Below are 18,933 nucleotides of genomic sequence, written 5' to 3' on the forward strand. Positions count from 1 at the left end.
TGTGTGTGTGTGTGTGTGTGTGTGTGTGTGTGTGTGTGTGTGTGTGTGTGTGTGTGTATGTATGTACGTATATATATATATTTGTATGTATGTATGTGTAACCTCCATCAAAAATCTTGTCATAACTTGCCTGACTTTTCTGAACATTCAGGTGAAACAGAATAACAAGCGACTGACTTAATTGTATTTGTGTATGTGTGTTGTGAGGAGACCATATATAACTAATAATGCTTTCCCTTTTGTAAAAAATTGGCAAGTTAATTAATGCATGAAGAAATACTTCAGTAAGAAATAACTTCCAGAAGCCAGAAAATGTAGAGAAGAAGGATGGCATATGTAAAACCAGTGTTATTTCTAGAGTAATACAATATCTGTGGGGAGTGGTATTTGAGCACGATTTCTATAAAAACTCATGTTATTAAAAGAGAAAAGACTATTGTAATATTAACAATAATAAAAGCAACATAAATTATTATGCAAAATAAATCAAGCAAAAACAGTGCAGCACAAACAAAATACATTATAGTATATTGTTTTTGACCTTGATTCCAATTTTATCCAAGTTTGTCCTTTGCATTTTTGTACTTGATAGAAATAAGTATCAGTTATATATTAAAGGAGATTGATGGGATGTAGTCATTATTCCCACCAAATTCAATGATTTGCTTTGTGTCTAACTAACAAAAATCAATAATTACTCAAAAGGAATCATTAATAAGAGAAAATACGGAAAAGTCAGGACATGATATTGAGGGCAATGTGTATATATCAACAAGAACAATATCCCTGTGAAGTAAAGGGCATCTTTTAGTATGTCAGCATGCTGTAACATATATGGAAATAGCATTTTTTATAGAGCTTTCATTGGAAGCTTGTTTATAGCTAGTTTTGGGGTATGACTTCAAACTGCATCCAGTAGTGGTGCCCTGGTTTGGAAGTTTCTGGGTTTTGTGGAGTGTGGAACCACCTCTTAGCCATGATTGTTTCTCTGATCCAGAGAAGTAGCCTCTGTCTGGGTCCCAGCTTTAGGTTAATTAACATGTAGTAGCAAGTGGGTGGGTCAGAGGCCAGTTTCTTCAGCTCAGTACAGCAACTTGCCTAAAGAAAAAATGTTGATGTAAGAACCTATGACCTGAGGACCTCACTGTCACAGTCCCAGCTCTCTAGGCCATGGCAATTGAACTCTGAATGTAAGAGATGGGACAGTACTGCACACTCTGCACTCCACAAAAATTTCCATTGCTCTGGCCTGAGAATATGTCCACGTCCATAACCTCCCTCCTCTCCTTCTCAAGTCCTGTTCCATAATTACTCAGGGTTAATATTTCAAATGGGGCTAAGGCAGTGAGCTGGCAGAATCATTACCACACCTGAAAAAATGCTTATTGGCATTTCTTCTGACTTTATAGGGTCAGTTTTGCCTTTCATCCTTTCGGAATCAATACAATAAGTACCAGTTGCACACTGGGGTTGATGTAATCAACTTACCTCCTCCCCTGACATTGCTGGCTTTGTGCCAAAATTTGAAACCAATATTTCAACTGGAGCTGAAGAAGCATTTGAGTTATTGAAATGTAATTTTGATCATGTGATAACCTATGCAGAAATATTATTGATGTGGGAAGTCTTTATGATATGCATAGGAATTTAAGTAACTTGAAGTGGAAGTTATGGAAAGTGCTGGATGCTATAATTTTAATTGTTAAATGTCACCAGATTAAATCCATTGTCCACCAGTTATATGATATTAGACTTAGACATACATCTGTCACTAAACCTAGGACTTATAGAATCAGAGCCTAACCTGGTTTCTGTGGCATATACGACACTGCATGGTTAACTTCCCAACTGTTGATGAAACTCATTACTATCTGAATGAACTAGAGCATTGTGAAATGAGTTGTTTTACTCAAGAATACAATGCACTATCCTGTCATCGTCATCATTTAACATCTGTTTTTGATGCTGGCATGGGCTTGACAGTTTGACAGGAGCTGGCCAGCTGAAGAGCTGCTCAGGCTCCATGTTTGTTTTGGCATGGTTTCTATGGCTAGATGCCCTTCTTAATACCAACCACTTTACAGAGTGTACTGAGAGCTTTTACGTAACACCAGCATGAGTGCTTTTATGTAACACTGGCACAGGTGCTGTTTATGTGGCACTAGCATCCTTGAACCCACAAGATTAGGATTGTTCAGCTGAAGAGAGAAATCAAAGCCATAATCTTACAATCATTAGTACAGTACCCTAACCAGTAGGCTACATATCTTTGTGATATGATTTGATGCAAATTCTTGATGAGTTCCTAAATAGATGAAGTAGAGGACTGCATTGAATTTCATACATAAGTAGAACCCTAATATTAGGTAGGAAAAAAAATGAGATTGTGATCATGATCATCATCATTTAATGTCTGTTGTCCATGATGGCATGGATTGGATGTTTTGACCAGAACTGGCTAGCTGGAGAGCTGCACCAGGTTCCAGTCCGATTTGGCTTGGTTTCTATGGCTGGATGCACTCTTCCTAATGCCAACCACTTTACTGTGTGTGCTTGGTGCTTTTACATGGCACCACATGAGCACTTTGACACGACACCAGCATGAGTGCTCTTTTTACATGGCACCAGCACAGGACTCTTGCAGGCCAATCCTCTTCACCATGGAGAATGGCTTTAACACTTCTGCTGTGGAGTACAGGTGTTCTTGAGTAAGCATGGGGTCTTCATTGAACTACAAACCTAAAAATTGTGAGTTCATTACTACTGCAAGTATGTCAATGCATTGTGTCTCTACACTTTGATTATTTTATTTTTGTTTAATTAACTGTTTAGAATATATAAGAGATCCTCTGGAAATCTTATCTTTGACAGATGGCCATTGTACAAAATCCACAACTAAATGTCAGTTTTATGAATTACATGTTTTATGAGAAGAAAATTGTTAGAAAAACATACTCAGAAAGACATAATGTAACGGAAAATTACACACTTATTAAATATTTGTTGAACTCGAAGTGACATGACTAATAATATTAAAATATTTAATGAAACTTATAATGTTATCAATGAATATTAGAAGTAATTTCATGAGTTCATACTTAAATATATTATATTTTCCTTTCTATCTTCATTTCAGACTTTACTTTGCTCTTCTGACAATCAGCAAATAAATTCATCTCCATTCCTTCAAAGAGATTTCATTGATTCTCTTAGTTTGTGCCAAAGTAACGTAACCAAATTTTTTATGATGACAAAAGAAAATAAAGAAAATATTTCAAGGTATACTTGGGAAAAAGCTCTGAACAATACATTTTATCTTGTGAAGATTTTGGACCAGTATTCTAAGGTAGTTATCATCTTTATAATATTGTTTATTTGTTTGTGTAGTCCATAAATTTTTTTCTAAAACAAAACAACAGAAAGGTTTTTATTATTGTAGTCTTAAAAACAAGCCCTTTTGTTTTACATTACCTCCTGTACATTTCTGGATCCTGGAACTCTCAAAACAAGAATTTTGATATGTTATCAGCAAAGAGAAGTAATTTCCCCTACAAAAAAGTGACTATAGGAAATTGTGCATGGGAATGTAAAAATTTTGAGTGCTCAAAGTAGATGGAACCTGTGGAGAAAAACAAGGATCAAAGTGGTGAAGACTGGTCCCAAGATACTGAACCTCATAAAAGGAATGACTAGGAACAAAAATTATTGGCAATGTGCAGTGCTGCGGAAGACTTGTTCTCCTTTCCAAGTGTTGCACACAGAGCACTAAAATGTGGAGTAGTGATGGTGGCTCAGATGCCCTTGCTGAACTAATCCTCTATCCACATCACCTCTGCAACACCTTCCTGCCTTTCTTTCACTGACCCTCTCCCTCAGCTTTACCACTGTCTCAATACCATCTCATCTTTCTCTCTTTCTTTCTCTCTCTTTCTGTCTTCCACACTACTTCTACAACACCGACAGCTCCCACGTCATTCTTTCTCTAACCTTCTGCCCTTAGTTTCTCTATCTCCTCAACACTCTCTCACCAGTCTCTATCCTACACCTCTTTTACCATCACTGCACCTGCTCACATTCATCTATATAACATAGAATAGCCCTGGACCTCTGCACTTCCCCTGCCTATCATCCTTAACACACATAATCCTTTATTTTGTTGGCAACACTGGGTACTTTTCCAGACGTAACTGAATGTGATATTATCCCATGTCAACATAAAAGAAAGGCTATGAAATGATTATGGTGGTGGTGATAGTAGCAGTGGTAGTGGTTGTTATTATTGTTGCTGTTACATTATCTGGAAATAGCTGTTATTATTGTTGCTGTTACATTATCTGGAAGTGGTTGTTTCTTAAAATATTGAAAAATATAATTTCCTGTGATTCTTATTTCTTAAATAGAAAATTTTAAAAAACTAATTGCTTTTTTACTTTTTATATGATTTTTTTTTTTTTTTTTATCAATTTGGACATGCATCCCCTCTATAGTTTTTGTTGACAGGAATATAATATGCCATTTCAGAATTTTGAAAGTTAGATTCTGTATCATTTACTACACAATTTGAATCTGTCTGTAAAGCCTTCCACATCATTTAAACTATAATATTCTTAGAATTTCACAAATTTTGAAGTTGTTTAAGATCTCTTTCTTGTTCCGGTAGATTTATTTCTTGTACATTGCCAGTACACTGACTTAGTTTCACTTCAGTATTAGATAATCACAGCTGGCAGAATCGTTAACATGCAAGGCAAAATGCTTAGCAGTGTTTCATCCACTGGTACATTCATCATCATCATCATCATCATCATCATCGCTGTTTAACGTCCACTTTCTATGCTGGCATGGGTTGGACAGTTTGACTCAAGACTGGCAAGCCAGAAGGCTGCACCAGGCTCCAGTCTGATCTGGCAAGGTTTCTACAGCTGGATGCCCTTCCTAACACCAACCACTCTGAGAGTGTAGTGGATGCTTTTTGCATGCCACCGGCATGAAGGCCAGTCAGGTGTTACTGGTATTGACCACACTTGAATGGTACATTTTACATGCCACCGGCACAGGACCAGTCAAGCAACACTGGCATCGACCATACTCAAATAGTGCTTTTTTATGTGCTACCGACACAGGACCAGTCAGGCGGCACTGGCATCAACCACGCTCGAATGGTGCATTTTATGTGCCAGTCAGGCGATATTGGTATCAGCCACGACAGTGACTTCACTTGAGTCAACAGGTCTTCACAAGCACAGTTTATTGCCCTATGATTGAAGGATACTCTTAAATGGGCTGGTTATGCTGCACTGACGTAGGCCACGGTTATAGTCTTCCTTGGCTTCCTGAGTCTTCTCAAGCACAGCATATCTCCAGAGGTCTTGGTTACTAGTCATTTCCTTGGTGAAGCCTAATGTTCGAAGGTCATTCTTCACCACCTCATCTCATGTCTTCCTAGGTCTACTTCTTCCACAGGTTCCCTCTACTGCGAGAGTGTGACACTTTTACACACAGCTGTCCTCTTCCATGCACAACACATGACCATACCAGTGCTGTCATCTCTCATGCACACCACATCTGATGCTTCTTACGTCCAACTTCTCTCAGGGTGCTTACACTCTGTCATGTATGCTCACTGAGATTACAATTCCAGCAGAGCATACTAGCTTCATTTCTTTCAAGCTTATGCATGTTCTCAACTGTCATGGCCCATATTTCACTACCGTGTAGTATGGCTGTTCGCACACATACATCATACAGTCTACTTTTCACTCTGAGTGAGAGGCCCTTTGTCACCAGCAGAGGTAGGAGCTCTCTGAACTTTGCCCAAGTTATTCTTATTCTAGCAGCTACACTCTCAGTGCATCCACCCTCACTACTGACCTGGTCACCCAGGAAACAGAAGCTATCAACTACTTCTAGTTTTTACCCATGGCATTTGACACAAGCTATTTTCTGCACATTTTCAGTGTCTATTGCCACTGAGCATTTGCCACACACAAAAACTATCTTCCCAGTTAACCTTCCTTTGATATTGCTGCACCCCTTATGTCTCCATTCTGAGTTGAAATTCTGCTGAGGTTACTTTTTATCCTATCAGGGTTGATAAAATAAGTATCAGTTGAGCATTGGTGTTGATGTTATCCACTTATTCTTTACCCTAAAATTGCTGCCTTTGTGCCAAAATTTAAAACCAATGTTAGATAATCATATGCACAACAACATCATGTACAATTAATTTATAGACATGGTGTAATGTAACTGACACCTGTGCCATGTTAAATGATTGGCACTTGTGTTGGTGGCATGTAAAAAACACTCACTACACTCTTGGAATGGTTGGCATTAGGAAGGGCATCCAACCATAGAAATCTAGCCAAATCAGACTGGTACCTAGTGCAACTCCCTGGATTACCAGTTCTCATTTAAACTGTCCAACCCATGCCAGCATGGTAAACGGACAGTAAATGATGATGATGTAATTCAAAATCACTTAATATATTTAATAAATACTATGTACTATGAATGTATGGTCTTTACACTAAATCTTTCTTGGAGCAGTTGAGAAAAAAGATGAGAAAAAAATCATGGTTGGAAAGGATTTATTTTAATCAATGAAATTATAAAAATTAAAAGAAATACTTTTCTAGGAAGACTGAGGAATGTTCTACATATGAAGTCATTACAAATTGATTGTTAATATAATTATTAATTAATTAATTGATTAGTTAGCAGAAACTGGCAGATGCCAGACTAAATGCCTTGTGGTACTTAAATTTATCCCTCTATACTCTGAGCTCAAATCCTGCTGAAGTTTCTTCTTTGACTTTTATCCGTTTAGGGTTAATAAGTACTGATAATATGCAGGGCTTGATCGAATTTTTCTCCTGCTTTTCAACTACATGGTCTCAGATTTGCTCCCACTGTGTGGCACCTTGGGCAAGCATATTAGCACCAAGCTAATCAAAGCCTTGTGAGTGGATTTGATTGATAGAAATTACAAGCAGCTGTTGTGTGTGTTTGTGTGTGTGCACGCACGTGCGTGCATGTGTTTGTATCCTTCTCTTGACATTGCATCAAACTAGCAGTGCTGTTTGTTTCTGGTATTTTGCCAAGAATATATCGCATCATGAGGAAATATTTATTACCTTACTTGGAAACAAGTGAGACTTGACAACTGGAAGGGTATTCAGCCATTGAAAACTGCCTCAAACAAACTCCATCTGATCCAAGGAAGGATGGAAAAAGTGGATGTTAAATGATGATGATGATGCCCAGCTAAAAGAAATCAATATGATTACTTACAAACAAATATCTAGCACGAAAAATGTTGCATATAGGAAAACAATAATGGAGTTTGTATGTAACATCACAACTCATATTTAACTTAGATACGGGACACTGAATATTTTTTATATGATCTATATTCTCTAACATTCTATATCTTAGGTTTAGTTGATAGCTTCTTTATAATGTTTTAACTTTAATTTCTAAAATGTGACTGATATAAATAAAAAAAAATTATAGGTGCAGGCTTGGCTGTGTGGCAAGATGTTTTGTTATGTCTCAAGCTACTGCTATCTAGCACCTTCGGATAATCTCTACTCAACTGCTACTCAACAGCTCTACCCAACAGTCACTCAATTCCTCTAACACGGCTAGACTACCTCTATTTATATGTCTTGCACGATCCTACTTCTTTGCTTGGGGGCGTCAACACAACATGTTTACAACTGAGTTCAGTCCCACTGCATGACACTGAGGGCAATTGTTTACTACTATAACCCTGGACTGACCAAAGCCTTGTGAGTGGATTTGGTAGATGGAAACTAAAAGAGGCCTGTCTCATATATATATATATATATATATATATATATATATATATATATATATATATATATAAACATGGAAGAAGTGATGCACATAAACACAGTTAGGTTTGACATATATATGCATATATATGCATTGTATATACGAATATGTTTACATAGAGGATAAAAAATATAGAATACTAAGAAGAGAATACATAATTTCTTAACTCAGCAACTGTTTCAGGAAGCTTGGAGTTATGCAATAATTTTAATGTTCATAATTTGCCAATGGAATGTGCAAAAAGTAACATTCACATGAAGATTTTACAAGTCCAACCATTTGTTATGCTTTGTCTGCAGAGTGGTTGGTGTTAGGAAGAGAATCCAGCCATGAAATCCCTGCCAAAGCAGACACAGTAGCCTGGAATAGTTTTTCTGTCTGGTTGACTGCTGTCACCTGTCCTACCCATGCATGGAAGATGGATGTTAAATGGTGATGATGATGATGATATATAGACAAGCGTAGCTTTTTCTATGTGTGTGTGTGTGGGGGGGGGCACTGTGTAGCAAGAAGCTTGCTTCCCAACCACATGGTTCTGGGTTCAGTCCTACTGCATGACACCTTGGGCAAGTGTCTTCTACTTTAGCCTCAGCTGACTAAAATTTTATAGGCACAAGAGTGGTTGTGTGGTAAGTAGCTTGCTTACCAACCACATGGTTTCAGGTTCAGTCCCACTGAAGTGTCTTCTACTATAGCCACGGGCTAACCAAAGCCTTGTGAGTGGATTTGATGGACAGAAAGCTGAAAGAAGCCTGTCGAATATATATTTGTATATATATATGTATGTGTGTCTATATGTTTGTGTGTCTGTATTTGTCCCTCCCAACATCACTTGACAACCGATGCTAGTGCCTTTATGTCCCCTTAACTTAGCAGTTCGGCAATAGAAACCAATAGAATAAGTACTAGGTTTACAAAGAATAAATCCTGAGGTCGATTTGCTCGACTAAAAGCAGTGCTCCAACATGGCCACAGTCAAGTGACTGAAACAGCTAAAAGAATATATATGTATGTATGTATGTATGCATTATCTGCATCACTACCTCCATATCAACTCATCCTAGATTTCTTTTATAGACACTCTTGATGCCATGAACCAAGTCCTGGATGGAGAATTCAGAGTTTAATCTAAATTCATTTGAGCACAATACTCCATATTTTCTATACTGAGAATAGCTAACCCCCACCTATTGTCTGTATGTGTGTGTGTGTGTGTTTATATTTGTCTTCCACCACAGGTTCACAGCTGGCATTTGTTTCTTTATGGTCCAATATCTTAGCAGTTCAGCAAAAGAGACTGATAGAATAAGTACCAGGCTTTAAAAAATAAACGCTAGGGTTGATCCATTTGGCTAATCTTTTCAAGGCAGTGCTCCAGCATGGCAACAGTCCATGTAAAGCAAGTAAAGGCTAAAGATAGAATATTGCAATTGATCTAGTTTTGGTAAAGAAGAAAAGTATCTACAAGCAAAGGCAATTCTTTACCAAATTTTCTGGAATGCTGCTTGATAAAGAAAATGTATTTTATATTTTTACTGTTCCATAAAGCCTGAAAAATTAAGATATATTATTATCATTATCACCTTATCAGGTTTTTAGTAATAATTTATTTATCAAAAATAAGAAAATAAATAATTTGAAATTAGAACAAAAAGGATATTTTAAACTGTTTTAGCAGTAATTTATTTATTTACGTATTTATTTGTTTGTTTATTAATTTATAATACAAAGCAAACATTTCAGAAATTGCTTGCCTTTATCATCTACAAATATAAAAAGAAAGTTGTTATTGGTTATTATTTTAAGTATGAAACCTCATGAATTATTGTTGCAATTATATAGGTGTTTAAGAAGCTAGATTATTGATCATATATTTTTAAACTTTGTAATCGCCATTCTTTCTTTGTATAGTTTGTCAAAACGTATTCTTTGTTTGCTTCTTTAATGTCTATTTTGTTATTTTAGCTTAGAAAGTAAAGAATTAGAATGAATACCATAAAGCATTTTGTCTGATGCTTTAATGATCCTGCCAGCTTGCTGCCTAAATAACAATAATAATGATAATAATAATAATAATAATAATAATAATAGGACATTGGGTGTGTCTAGCCAAGTCACTGTAACAAACATGCAGATTAAAAGTAAATAATAATAATAATAATAATAACCCTTTCTGTTGGAACCACAAGGCCTCAAATATGGGGGAAGGGATTAAGTTGATTACATCAATCTCAGTGTGTAACTGGTACTTATTTAACTGACTCCGAAAGGATGAAAAGCAAAGTCAACCTTGGTGGAATTTGAACTCAGAATGTGAAGATGGATGGCATACCACAAAGCATTTTACCCGGTGTGCTAATGATTCTGCCAGCTTGCCACAACAACAACAATAATAATAAATAAATAAATAAATAGATGCCTTGATGCAGTACCAGGCACTGGCTTTCATGGCTTCTGATCTTAACTGATTGAAAGTGTTATCATATACATGTTTTGTCTTGTTATAAAAAGATGAGCTACAGCAAATATTTTGCTCAATATCACAGATTTGTTTGTCCTTAACCAGTTGAGCATGTCCCTTAGTGGCTGACATCTCTGATCAATAGCAGAAGTAGTGGAGGAGCATCATAGCCATGTGTTGAGAGGAATTCTTTGGGGTTTGAATAATTCACCTCTGGAAACATGGATGTTTCATTCATCATTCTTAAACAAACTTTATTCAGAGACCTCTTGAGTGGGATGGGCCACTCAACCAGAAGAAAATTCTAACTGGACCCCTGCCTGCATGGTCATGCGCTGTTTATCTTGATATGAGATCACTATGTCTTGCACATATGGTTGTGATGCATGTGGCTTGTGTACCTTATCTGATGGGTAGTCATGATGGGTATATTGGACTTCATATATTTGTATCCCGGTGTCACTTTGATGGCATGCACTGGTCTCTCACTCAATAATAATAATAATAATAATAATAATAATGGTTTCAAATTTTGGCACAAAGCCAGCAATTTCGGGAGAAGGGTTAAGTCAAATACATTGACTCCGGTGTTCAACTGGTACTTATTTTAATGACCCCAAAAGGATGAAAGCAAAGTCAACCTCAGCAGAATTTTAACTCAGGACATAAAGGTGGAAGAAATGCTTTTTTGCCCGGTGTGCTAACAATTCTGCTGGCTCACCACCTTAATAATATTAATAACTTCTTCTACTATGGGCACAAGGCCTGCAATTTGTTGGGAGGGAGATAGTCGATTACATCAACTCCAGTCTTCAACTGGTACTTATTTTATCAACCCCAAAAGGATTAGAGGTAAAGTCAGCCTCAGCAGAATTTGAACTCAGAATGTAAAGATGGATGAAATGCCACTAAGCATTTCGCCTGGTGTGCTAACCATTCTGCCAGTTTGTCACCTTCTTAATAATAATAGTAATAATAATCCTTTCTACTTTGGGCACAAGGTCTGAAATTTTTGGGAAAGGGGCTGTGCGTAACTGGTACTTATTTCATTGACCCTGAAAGGATGAAAGGCAAAGTCGACCTCAGTAGAATTTGAACTCAGTTTCTATCTACCAAATCCACTCACAATGCTTTGGTTGGCCAGAGGCTATAGTAGAAGACATTTACCCAAGGTGTCATGCAGTGAGACTGAACCCAGAATCATGTGGTTGGGAAGCAAACTCCTTACCATACACCCTATTTACAATCATGAAACATTTAAATTATGCCTTTGAAATATCATAGCAGGGAAGTAAAAGGTGGTGTGACTGAAATTATCTATTCTGGCACAACCAATATTACAAGAATTTGAAATCATGGTATACTCTTTACTCTTTACTCTTTTATTTGTTTTAGTCATTTGACTGTGGCCATGCTGGAGCACCGCCTTTAGTCGAGCAAATCGACCCCAGGACTTATTCTTTGTAAGCCTAGTACTTATTCTATCGGTCTCTTGCCGAACTGCTAAGTTACGGGGACGTAAACACACCAGCATCGGTTGTCAAGTGATGTTGGGGGGACAAACACACACATACACACACACATATATATATATATATATATATATATATATATATATATATATACATACATACATATATATGACGGGCTTCTTTCAGTTTCCATCTACCAAATCCACTCACAAGGCTTTGGTCGGCCCGAGGCTATAGTAAAAGACACTTGCCCAAGGTGCCACGCAGTGGAACTGAACCCGGAACCATGTGGTTGGTGAGCAAGCTACTTACCCCACAGCCACTCCATTAAATGTTAAAATTCTGTCAGGTTATGGTTAATAAAGATTGGAAATATTTTACTTATAAAGAAATTAAAAACCATCATTTCTAACAAATCAAAAGTAATCATTCAGATGTTAGTTAGTCCATACAATTAGGAAGTTTTGATATTTGTATAATTTGACTAAAACATTTCCTAACTTTGTCTTATTAGATATCGTGAATACAATATGTTGTCTTTATTTTCATTAATTTTGATTGACTGAGTTTTGAAAATTGGTATTAAAAAAAACCAAAAACAATAGAGGAAATATATATTCTTTATTGCGTTATTAATGTTACATTCTCTAATTTGTATATTTATTATTTTTTTTTTTAGATGTTTGCAATTATAATGATAGACCAACTCATGCAATTTTTATTTGTCTTTTTCTTTTACAAATGCTAGTATTTCAATTTTGATAAATTCAAGCCTTATCCAAATGAATCTGCCTTAGTCAAAGACAGTCTGCAGTTTGTTGAGAATGATACATTGCTGGCTGGTAAATATTACTTCAGTTTTTCTATTTTCTTTATTAGAGTTCAGTCTTTAAAGTTTATAACTAATAGTTAAGGTTGATGTCTCATATCCTATTATTGTAGCTCTGCAGTGTGTTTTGTAACAACGTATAGAGTAACTCTTGATGAGTCAGTTGACATAACTGTATATAGGTTTCACAGAGAACTTAAGTACAACCAGTTACTGTAAACAATGAGGCAACCATAGATTTATCAAATGTTTTAATAGCTTGAATAATGACCTAATATATCATGAAAGATGAACTAATATATCATGAAAGATGGCCAAATATATCGTAAAAGATGGCTTGATATATCATGAATCATTCTCCCCTTTGATAAACGTGATATCATTATTGTTTTAATGTTCACATTTCCATGGAAGATTGGAAACAAATGACACCATGTGTATGATAGTGATGCTTACTAACAACTGACACATGATATCATCAGAAGGAGACACACACACACATACATACATATATATATATATATATATATATATATACACATATATATATATATATACACACACACACACACACATACATATATACTTACACATACACTCACACATATATATATATATATACTTATATACATTTATATATGTATATATATATATATATATATATATAAGGATTTACTTTTACACACAAACACAGATAGATAGATAGATAGATAGATAGAGAGATGCATACGCATATAATAAGCTTTTCCCATTTACCAAATCTACTCACAAGACTTTGACTGGCCCAGGGCTGTGGTAGAAGGCATTTGCTCAAGGTGCCATGCAGTGGGACTAAACCCAAAATGCTAATAATAATGATGTATTTTTTGTTAGCTTTTGTACTTTAAGATAAATCTGTAACCTCTGTGAGATCAGAGGCTGCGTTGCAAATTTAGTTTAGACTTGGTGTGTTGGGAGTTATTTATGGAAAATATTTCCAGTTATATTCTTTTGTATCTTCCTATATTGTAGTACTGCATTAAAATGAAGAAAAAGAAATGAGATTTTTATCTTTATATTTGAGTTCATCAACGTTTTTTCACCAGCATTAGAAACGTATGAAGCAGGTGAGATGGGGGTTATAAAGATGGCTAAAATAGTAGACTATCAAGCATATGCTATTTATCATAGTTCTCAGCTCAAATCTTGCCTGGCTTAAACCAACAGGTCTGATAAAACAAGCAACTTCAAATTGCTAGCAGTATTCAATGAGTTAACTTGTATGCACTCACCTATATGGTTTTAGTTTTTTTTTTGTTTTTTTTTTGTATGACTAAATATGGAAATATAAACTCATACTTTTCTCTGAAGTCCAGGATGATACTCCCTATATAATAGTGAGCAAGGTTTACAATACTATACAAGGTGATAGTTTAGGCAGTGTTGGCATATTTAATACAGAGAGCACCAAAAAGCTAACTAGGAAATTGCATAAGAAATTCTAATGAGGCAACAATAAACCCTGAAAGTTAGGATTGTTTTTGCACATTTTAAAATATATTTTATACATCTCTCATGTCAGGAGTCACTAGTCTTTGATATCATCTGAAAATATTTGTGTGTGTATGTTTGAATATGTGAATTGTTTTGTCTATAAATACTCAGGACCTCATTAAACTCAAGTGGTTTTACTCTTTTACTTTTCAGCCTTAATTTTTAACATTGACCCTAATTCAGAAACCTTACCTACTCATGTTGAATACAAAATAAGGATGGATGCTGATAAAGTTGATAGCACACAGAGAATCAGAGATAAGTAAGTTTTCAGTTTTGATTTTATATTTTATTAATTTTCTGGCAGAGGAAACAAAATAAACCTTTTCCCCTTCAACTGTGTTGTTGAATTTTTGTTTTATTCATATTTTATCATTTTTATATATTATTTCATTAACTAAAAGGAGGAACCTGCAGTGTCCTTGATCTTTACAAGCTCTCCCAGATGGGTGAGACTGATGTGGCTGATGTTCAGTTTGAACATCTGAAACATAAACATGATAGATGGACAGACAGACAGACAGACAGACAGACGGATGGATGGATGGATATTTCAAGAGTTTTGGAGAAAGAAGACAATGACATACATATTCATTCTTAATACATTCTAGCATATTCAAATGTGAATATGCTAATCCAGTAGTTCTCAACTGGGGTTTGTATGGCCCTTGGGTGTCCATACAAAATTTTGTTAAAATTTATCTGCAATAAATTGGTCATACTTCTACAATACACAAAATATTTTAATAAGTTTTTTTTTATACAGTTCCTAATATGTAATTATAAAAATGTAATAGGATGTTTTAAACATCAAATGGCTAGGGGGGTTCATCTGAGTAAAATAGGAATCAAAAGTAAAAAAAAAATGGTTGTTTGTCTTCAGAGAACAACTTTTCCTTTCAGACAATATGTTCACAACACCCTCGATTTATTGAAAGAAGGATACTTTGAGACACTGCAGTGTTTCAAGCTGGTTGTGTCTCCAGTTAAAGCTAATCCCAGATGAATCTAAATGAAAATTGTGGCTCTTATTTATAGAAATCAAGAAACAAATTATTTGCTGATGCATGCTGATGAGTATAAGCTTTCATGCTTCCCAGCCATGCAGTTTCACATGTGTAGCACCTTGGGCATATGTCTACAACACTAGGCCTAGGCTGAACAAAGCTTTGTAAGTGGGTTTGGTTGGTGGAAACTGAAAGTAGCCCATTGTATATATGTATATACATGTGTGTGTTTGTGTTTTTGTGAGATAAATCAGCAGCACCATCATACAAGCAATGCTTGTATCCTGTCTTTGATGGTAAAATATTACCTTGCCTGGATACAGGTGAAGGTTAGTAACAGGAAAGGCATCTAACCGAAGGAAATCTGCCTCAACAAAGTTCATCTGACCCATGCTAGCATGGAAAAGTGGACATTTATACACCGAGGGTAATGATGCTGATGCTATTACTGACCTAATGGTAAGTTTGGATCTTACTACAACCCTTGTGTTATACTGATGACAAATGCACCTAAATGCTTGCTTCAGTTTGCCTGACTGAACAAAAACAAACATCAGTTTTACTTCATGGGTGAGTGGTTTGCAGCAGTAAAGACATCCTGCTGTAAACAGAATTGCTCCTCCAGATTAAAAAAAACACACATCAACAATGGATGTAAAAGAGTAAATCTTTTTCTGTCTTAAATTGCTGAGTCTAGAGGGGGAGGTAGTGTCCATGACATTTGCAGGTCCTTTCAGACCAGTAAGTGTGATAGTTCAATGTCCCTAATTGTTGATATTTCTTTTAAACAGTTGCAGATAAACATCTGCAAAAAAAGACATGAGCTGGAAGGAGACTCCAGAAGATCAATTTTGTGGGGGAAAAAGACTGGGTAGTGTAATGGGAATTGATTCAGTGTGTTCCATTTGTAGATCACTAGGTAAAGATAGGGTTTCCAGCAGTTCCCAGTGAACTAATGAAGTTACTGGTTTGAAAAAGAAGAAATGAAATATTTTAATGGGCAAAAGGTGTGGATGTGTGACCCAGAAGCTTGTTTCCCAACCATATGGCCTTGGCTTCAGTTCCACTGTTTGGCACCTTGAACAAGTGCCTTTCTACTGCAGTCTTTCACTGACCAAAGCCTTGTGGGTGAATTTGATTGACAGAAACTGAAAGAAGTTCACCATGCACATGTTTGTCTCCTCGTCAAGACATTATATGATGGTGAAAGGAAAGGCATCTGGCCATAGAAAATCTGCTTCAACAAATTCTATCTGATCCATGCAAGCATGGAAAAGTAAATATTAAGTGGTGATAATGGTGATAATAAAAAATTCCTGTATGGTAACAGTGCATCTGTAATCTGTTGTGTTTGTGTCTTGGTTCAGCGTCATTTTGTTCAAAGATGCAATAGGTTACTGAATACACAGCTGTTGCTTGGGGGGGATTTTTTTCACCCTTCAAAACAGAATTTCAGTATATTTTTATTTCTGTTGGCATGACTGTGTGGTAAGAAAAAGTTTTCTCCCTGACCACATTGTTCCAGGTTCAGCCCCACTGCATGGCACCTTTAGCGAGTGTCTTCTACTATAGTCTTGTGTGAGTAGATTTGGTAAAAGGAAACTGATAAAAGCTTGTTATGTGTGTGTGTGTGTCTGTCTGTGTTTGTCCCCTACCACTACTTGACAACTGGTGTTAGTATTTTTATGTGCCTATAACTTAGCAGTAAGAGACTGATAAAATAAGTGCCAGGCTTAAAAAAATAAAACTCCATAAGAAAAGGACTGGGATCGATTCATTCAGCTAAAAATTCTTCAGTGCTATGCCCCAGCATGGCCACAGTCTAATGACTAAAACAAGTAAAAGGTAAAGATAAAAGAAATCTATGTAAATTCTACAAATCAATTTTATAAACTTTTAAATAATATATATATATAAAACAAAAGAATGTAATTCTTTTTATGATTTTTTTTTCTATTTATTTATCATTTTAACTAATTAATTATCTTCAACTTTGTAGGTGGTGGACACCTGGACCTCGCCCTCGACCCCTACCTGACCAAAAATATTTTACGCATGGTTTCATATTCTTGCAAGATATGATAGACCATGCTATTATTGGCCAACAAACTGGACAAGATGTCACCTCTGGAATATATACACAACAGTTTCCTTATCCTTGTTATTTAGAAGACAAGTTAGTGTTTTCCTTTTTAAATTTAATCTCTCACTTTTAATTGCCTTCTCATAATGGAGAGTTTTATCATTGTATGCATTACATTTTAATAACATTGAATTCCCTAATCCTTAAAAGATTTTTGTGTTTGCTTCATTTCCAGTTTTTTGTGTACACTCTCACTTCCTTTTATTTCTTTCTCTCTCTCCATCTGTCTGTTTCCCTCATTCTTCTGTCTCTTCTCTTTCTTGTTCCTTTTTTTCTTACATATGTTTGAGAAGTTTTCTCTTTTGTACGTTTATACTGGACTGTGTGGTGCAAGGTCAGGGCTATATGGTGGATGTGACATCACTTCCCAACCAAGCTTCAATAATTTTTCATGAGTTAACAAAAACTTGTGTGGTCTAGCGTTGTCATGGTGGAACATGATTCCTTTACAATTTGCTAATTCTGACGTTTTTCTTTGATTGTTTCCTTCAGTTTCATTAGTTGTTGGCAGTAAACATCTGAATCGATTGTTTGGTTCTTTGGAAACAGCTCAAAATACACAACTCCTTTGTAATCCCACAAATTGATAGCATGACCTGTTTTGATGCAATTCAGCTTTCGATGTGATTTGTGCTGATTCGTTATGCTTGGACCATGATCCTTTTTAATTGATGTTATTGTAGATAATCCATTTTCCATCACCAGTAATGATTCATTTCTAAAAAAGGTCAATTTCATTGCATATTGATTCGTTGTGTTAAGTGAATCTCTTTCAATTTATGTGGAACCCAAATATTGAGCTTCTTAATGAGTTCAAGACATTTTAAGTGATTTTCAGTTGTTGTGTGTGATACATTTAACCTCTCTGCAATCTCTCGCACAGTTATATGACAACCAGATTCAGTTATGATTTTGATTTAGTCATCATCAACTTCAGTAGTCGACCAAAACATTGGTCATCTTTGAGTGAAAAATCTCCAGAACGAAGTTTTTTAAACCATTTCTGACATGTGTGTTCTGTTAAGCAATCGACGCCATAAACTTCACATGTCTCTTTGTGAGGTTCAGCAGCTTCCTTGCCTTTATGGAAATAAAAAAGCAGAATATGGCAAAAATATTCGTTTTTGCACTCTATGTTAAAATTGATACTGAACTAACAGCCATAAACAAAATTACTCACAATTTGCTTCTAAAGTAAGCTAAAAGTAACAGCTACCATACGTCAGAAGGAAAAAAAATCATGACATTGACAAAAGTCATTCAAAAAGATTGTAACTCTATCTTTTTGCGAAAAACGAAATTACTTTCTTGCCAATTTATATATATATACACACACACACACACACACACATTCTCACCTGACCCCTAAATCTTTCTTTAATTTTTGTTCTTGTCCAGTACCTTTCTTTCTCCGACTTTTCTCCCTTCGTTCTTCTCTTTCCTTATTGCAGATGAAGGACTTCCAATAGAAATCTGAAAAACTCTTTGCCTTCTTTTCAATGGTTTTACTAATTATATCCCTCAAATTTTTTTTTGCCTCTTTATATATATATGTGTGTGTATTGGTTTCAAATTTTGACACAAGGCCATCAATTTCAGGGAAATGTGTAAGTTGATTATACACACAC

At 35.7% G+C, this 18,933-nt stretch overlaps 1 protein-coding gene across 2 annotated transcripts in view; it reads left to right on the forward strand.

Moving 5' to 3' along the window:
• LOC106884520 (phospholipid-transporting ATPase ABCA7) overlaps positions 1-18,933 on the forward strand; it is a 289,592-nt gene that overhangs the window by 122,526 nt on the left and 148,133 nt on the right. For both annotated transcript variants that reach the window (XM_052969717.1, XM_052969718.1), the window contains exons 12-15: positions 3,137-3,346; positions 12,542-12,635; positions 14,309-14,417; positions 17,162-17,338. In XM_052969717.1, the coding sequence (XP_052825677.1) occupies positions 3,137-3,346; positions 12,542-12,635; positions 14,309-14,417; positions 17,162-17,338 (590 nt within the window). The remainder of the gene's footprint in view (positions 1-3,136; positions 3,347-12,541; positions 12,636-14,308; positions 14,418-17,161; positions 17,339-18,933) is intronic.

This window comes from Octopus bimaculoides, chromosome 7 (assembly GCF_001194135.2).
Source record: "Octopus bimaculoides isolate UCB-OBI-ISO-001 chromosome 7, ASM119413v2, whole genome shotgun sequence".
In the NCBI taxonomy this organism is placed as follows: Eukaryota; Metazoa; Mollusca; class Cephalopoda; order Octopoda; family Octopodidae; genus Octopus; species Octopus bimaculoides.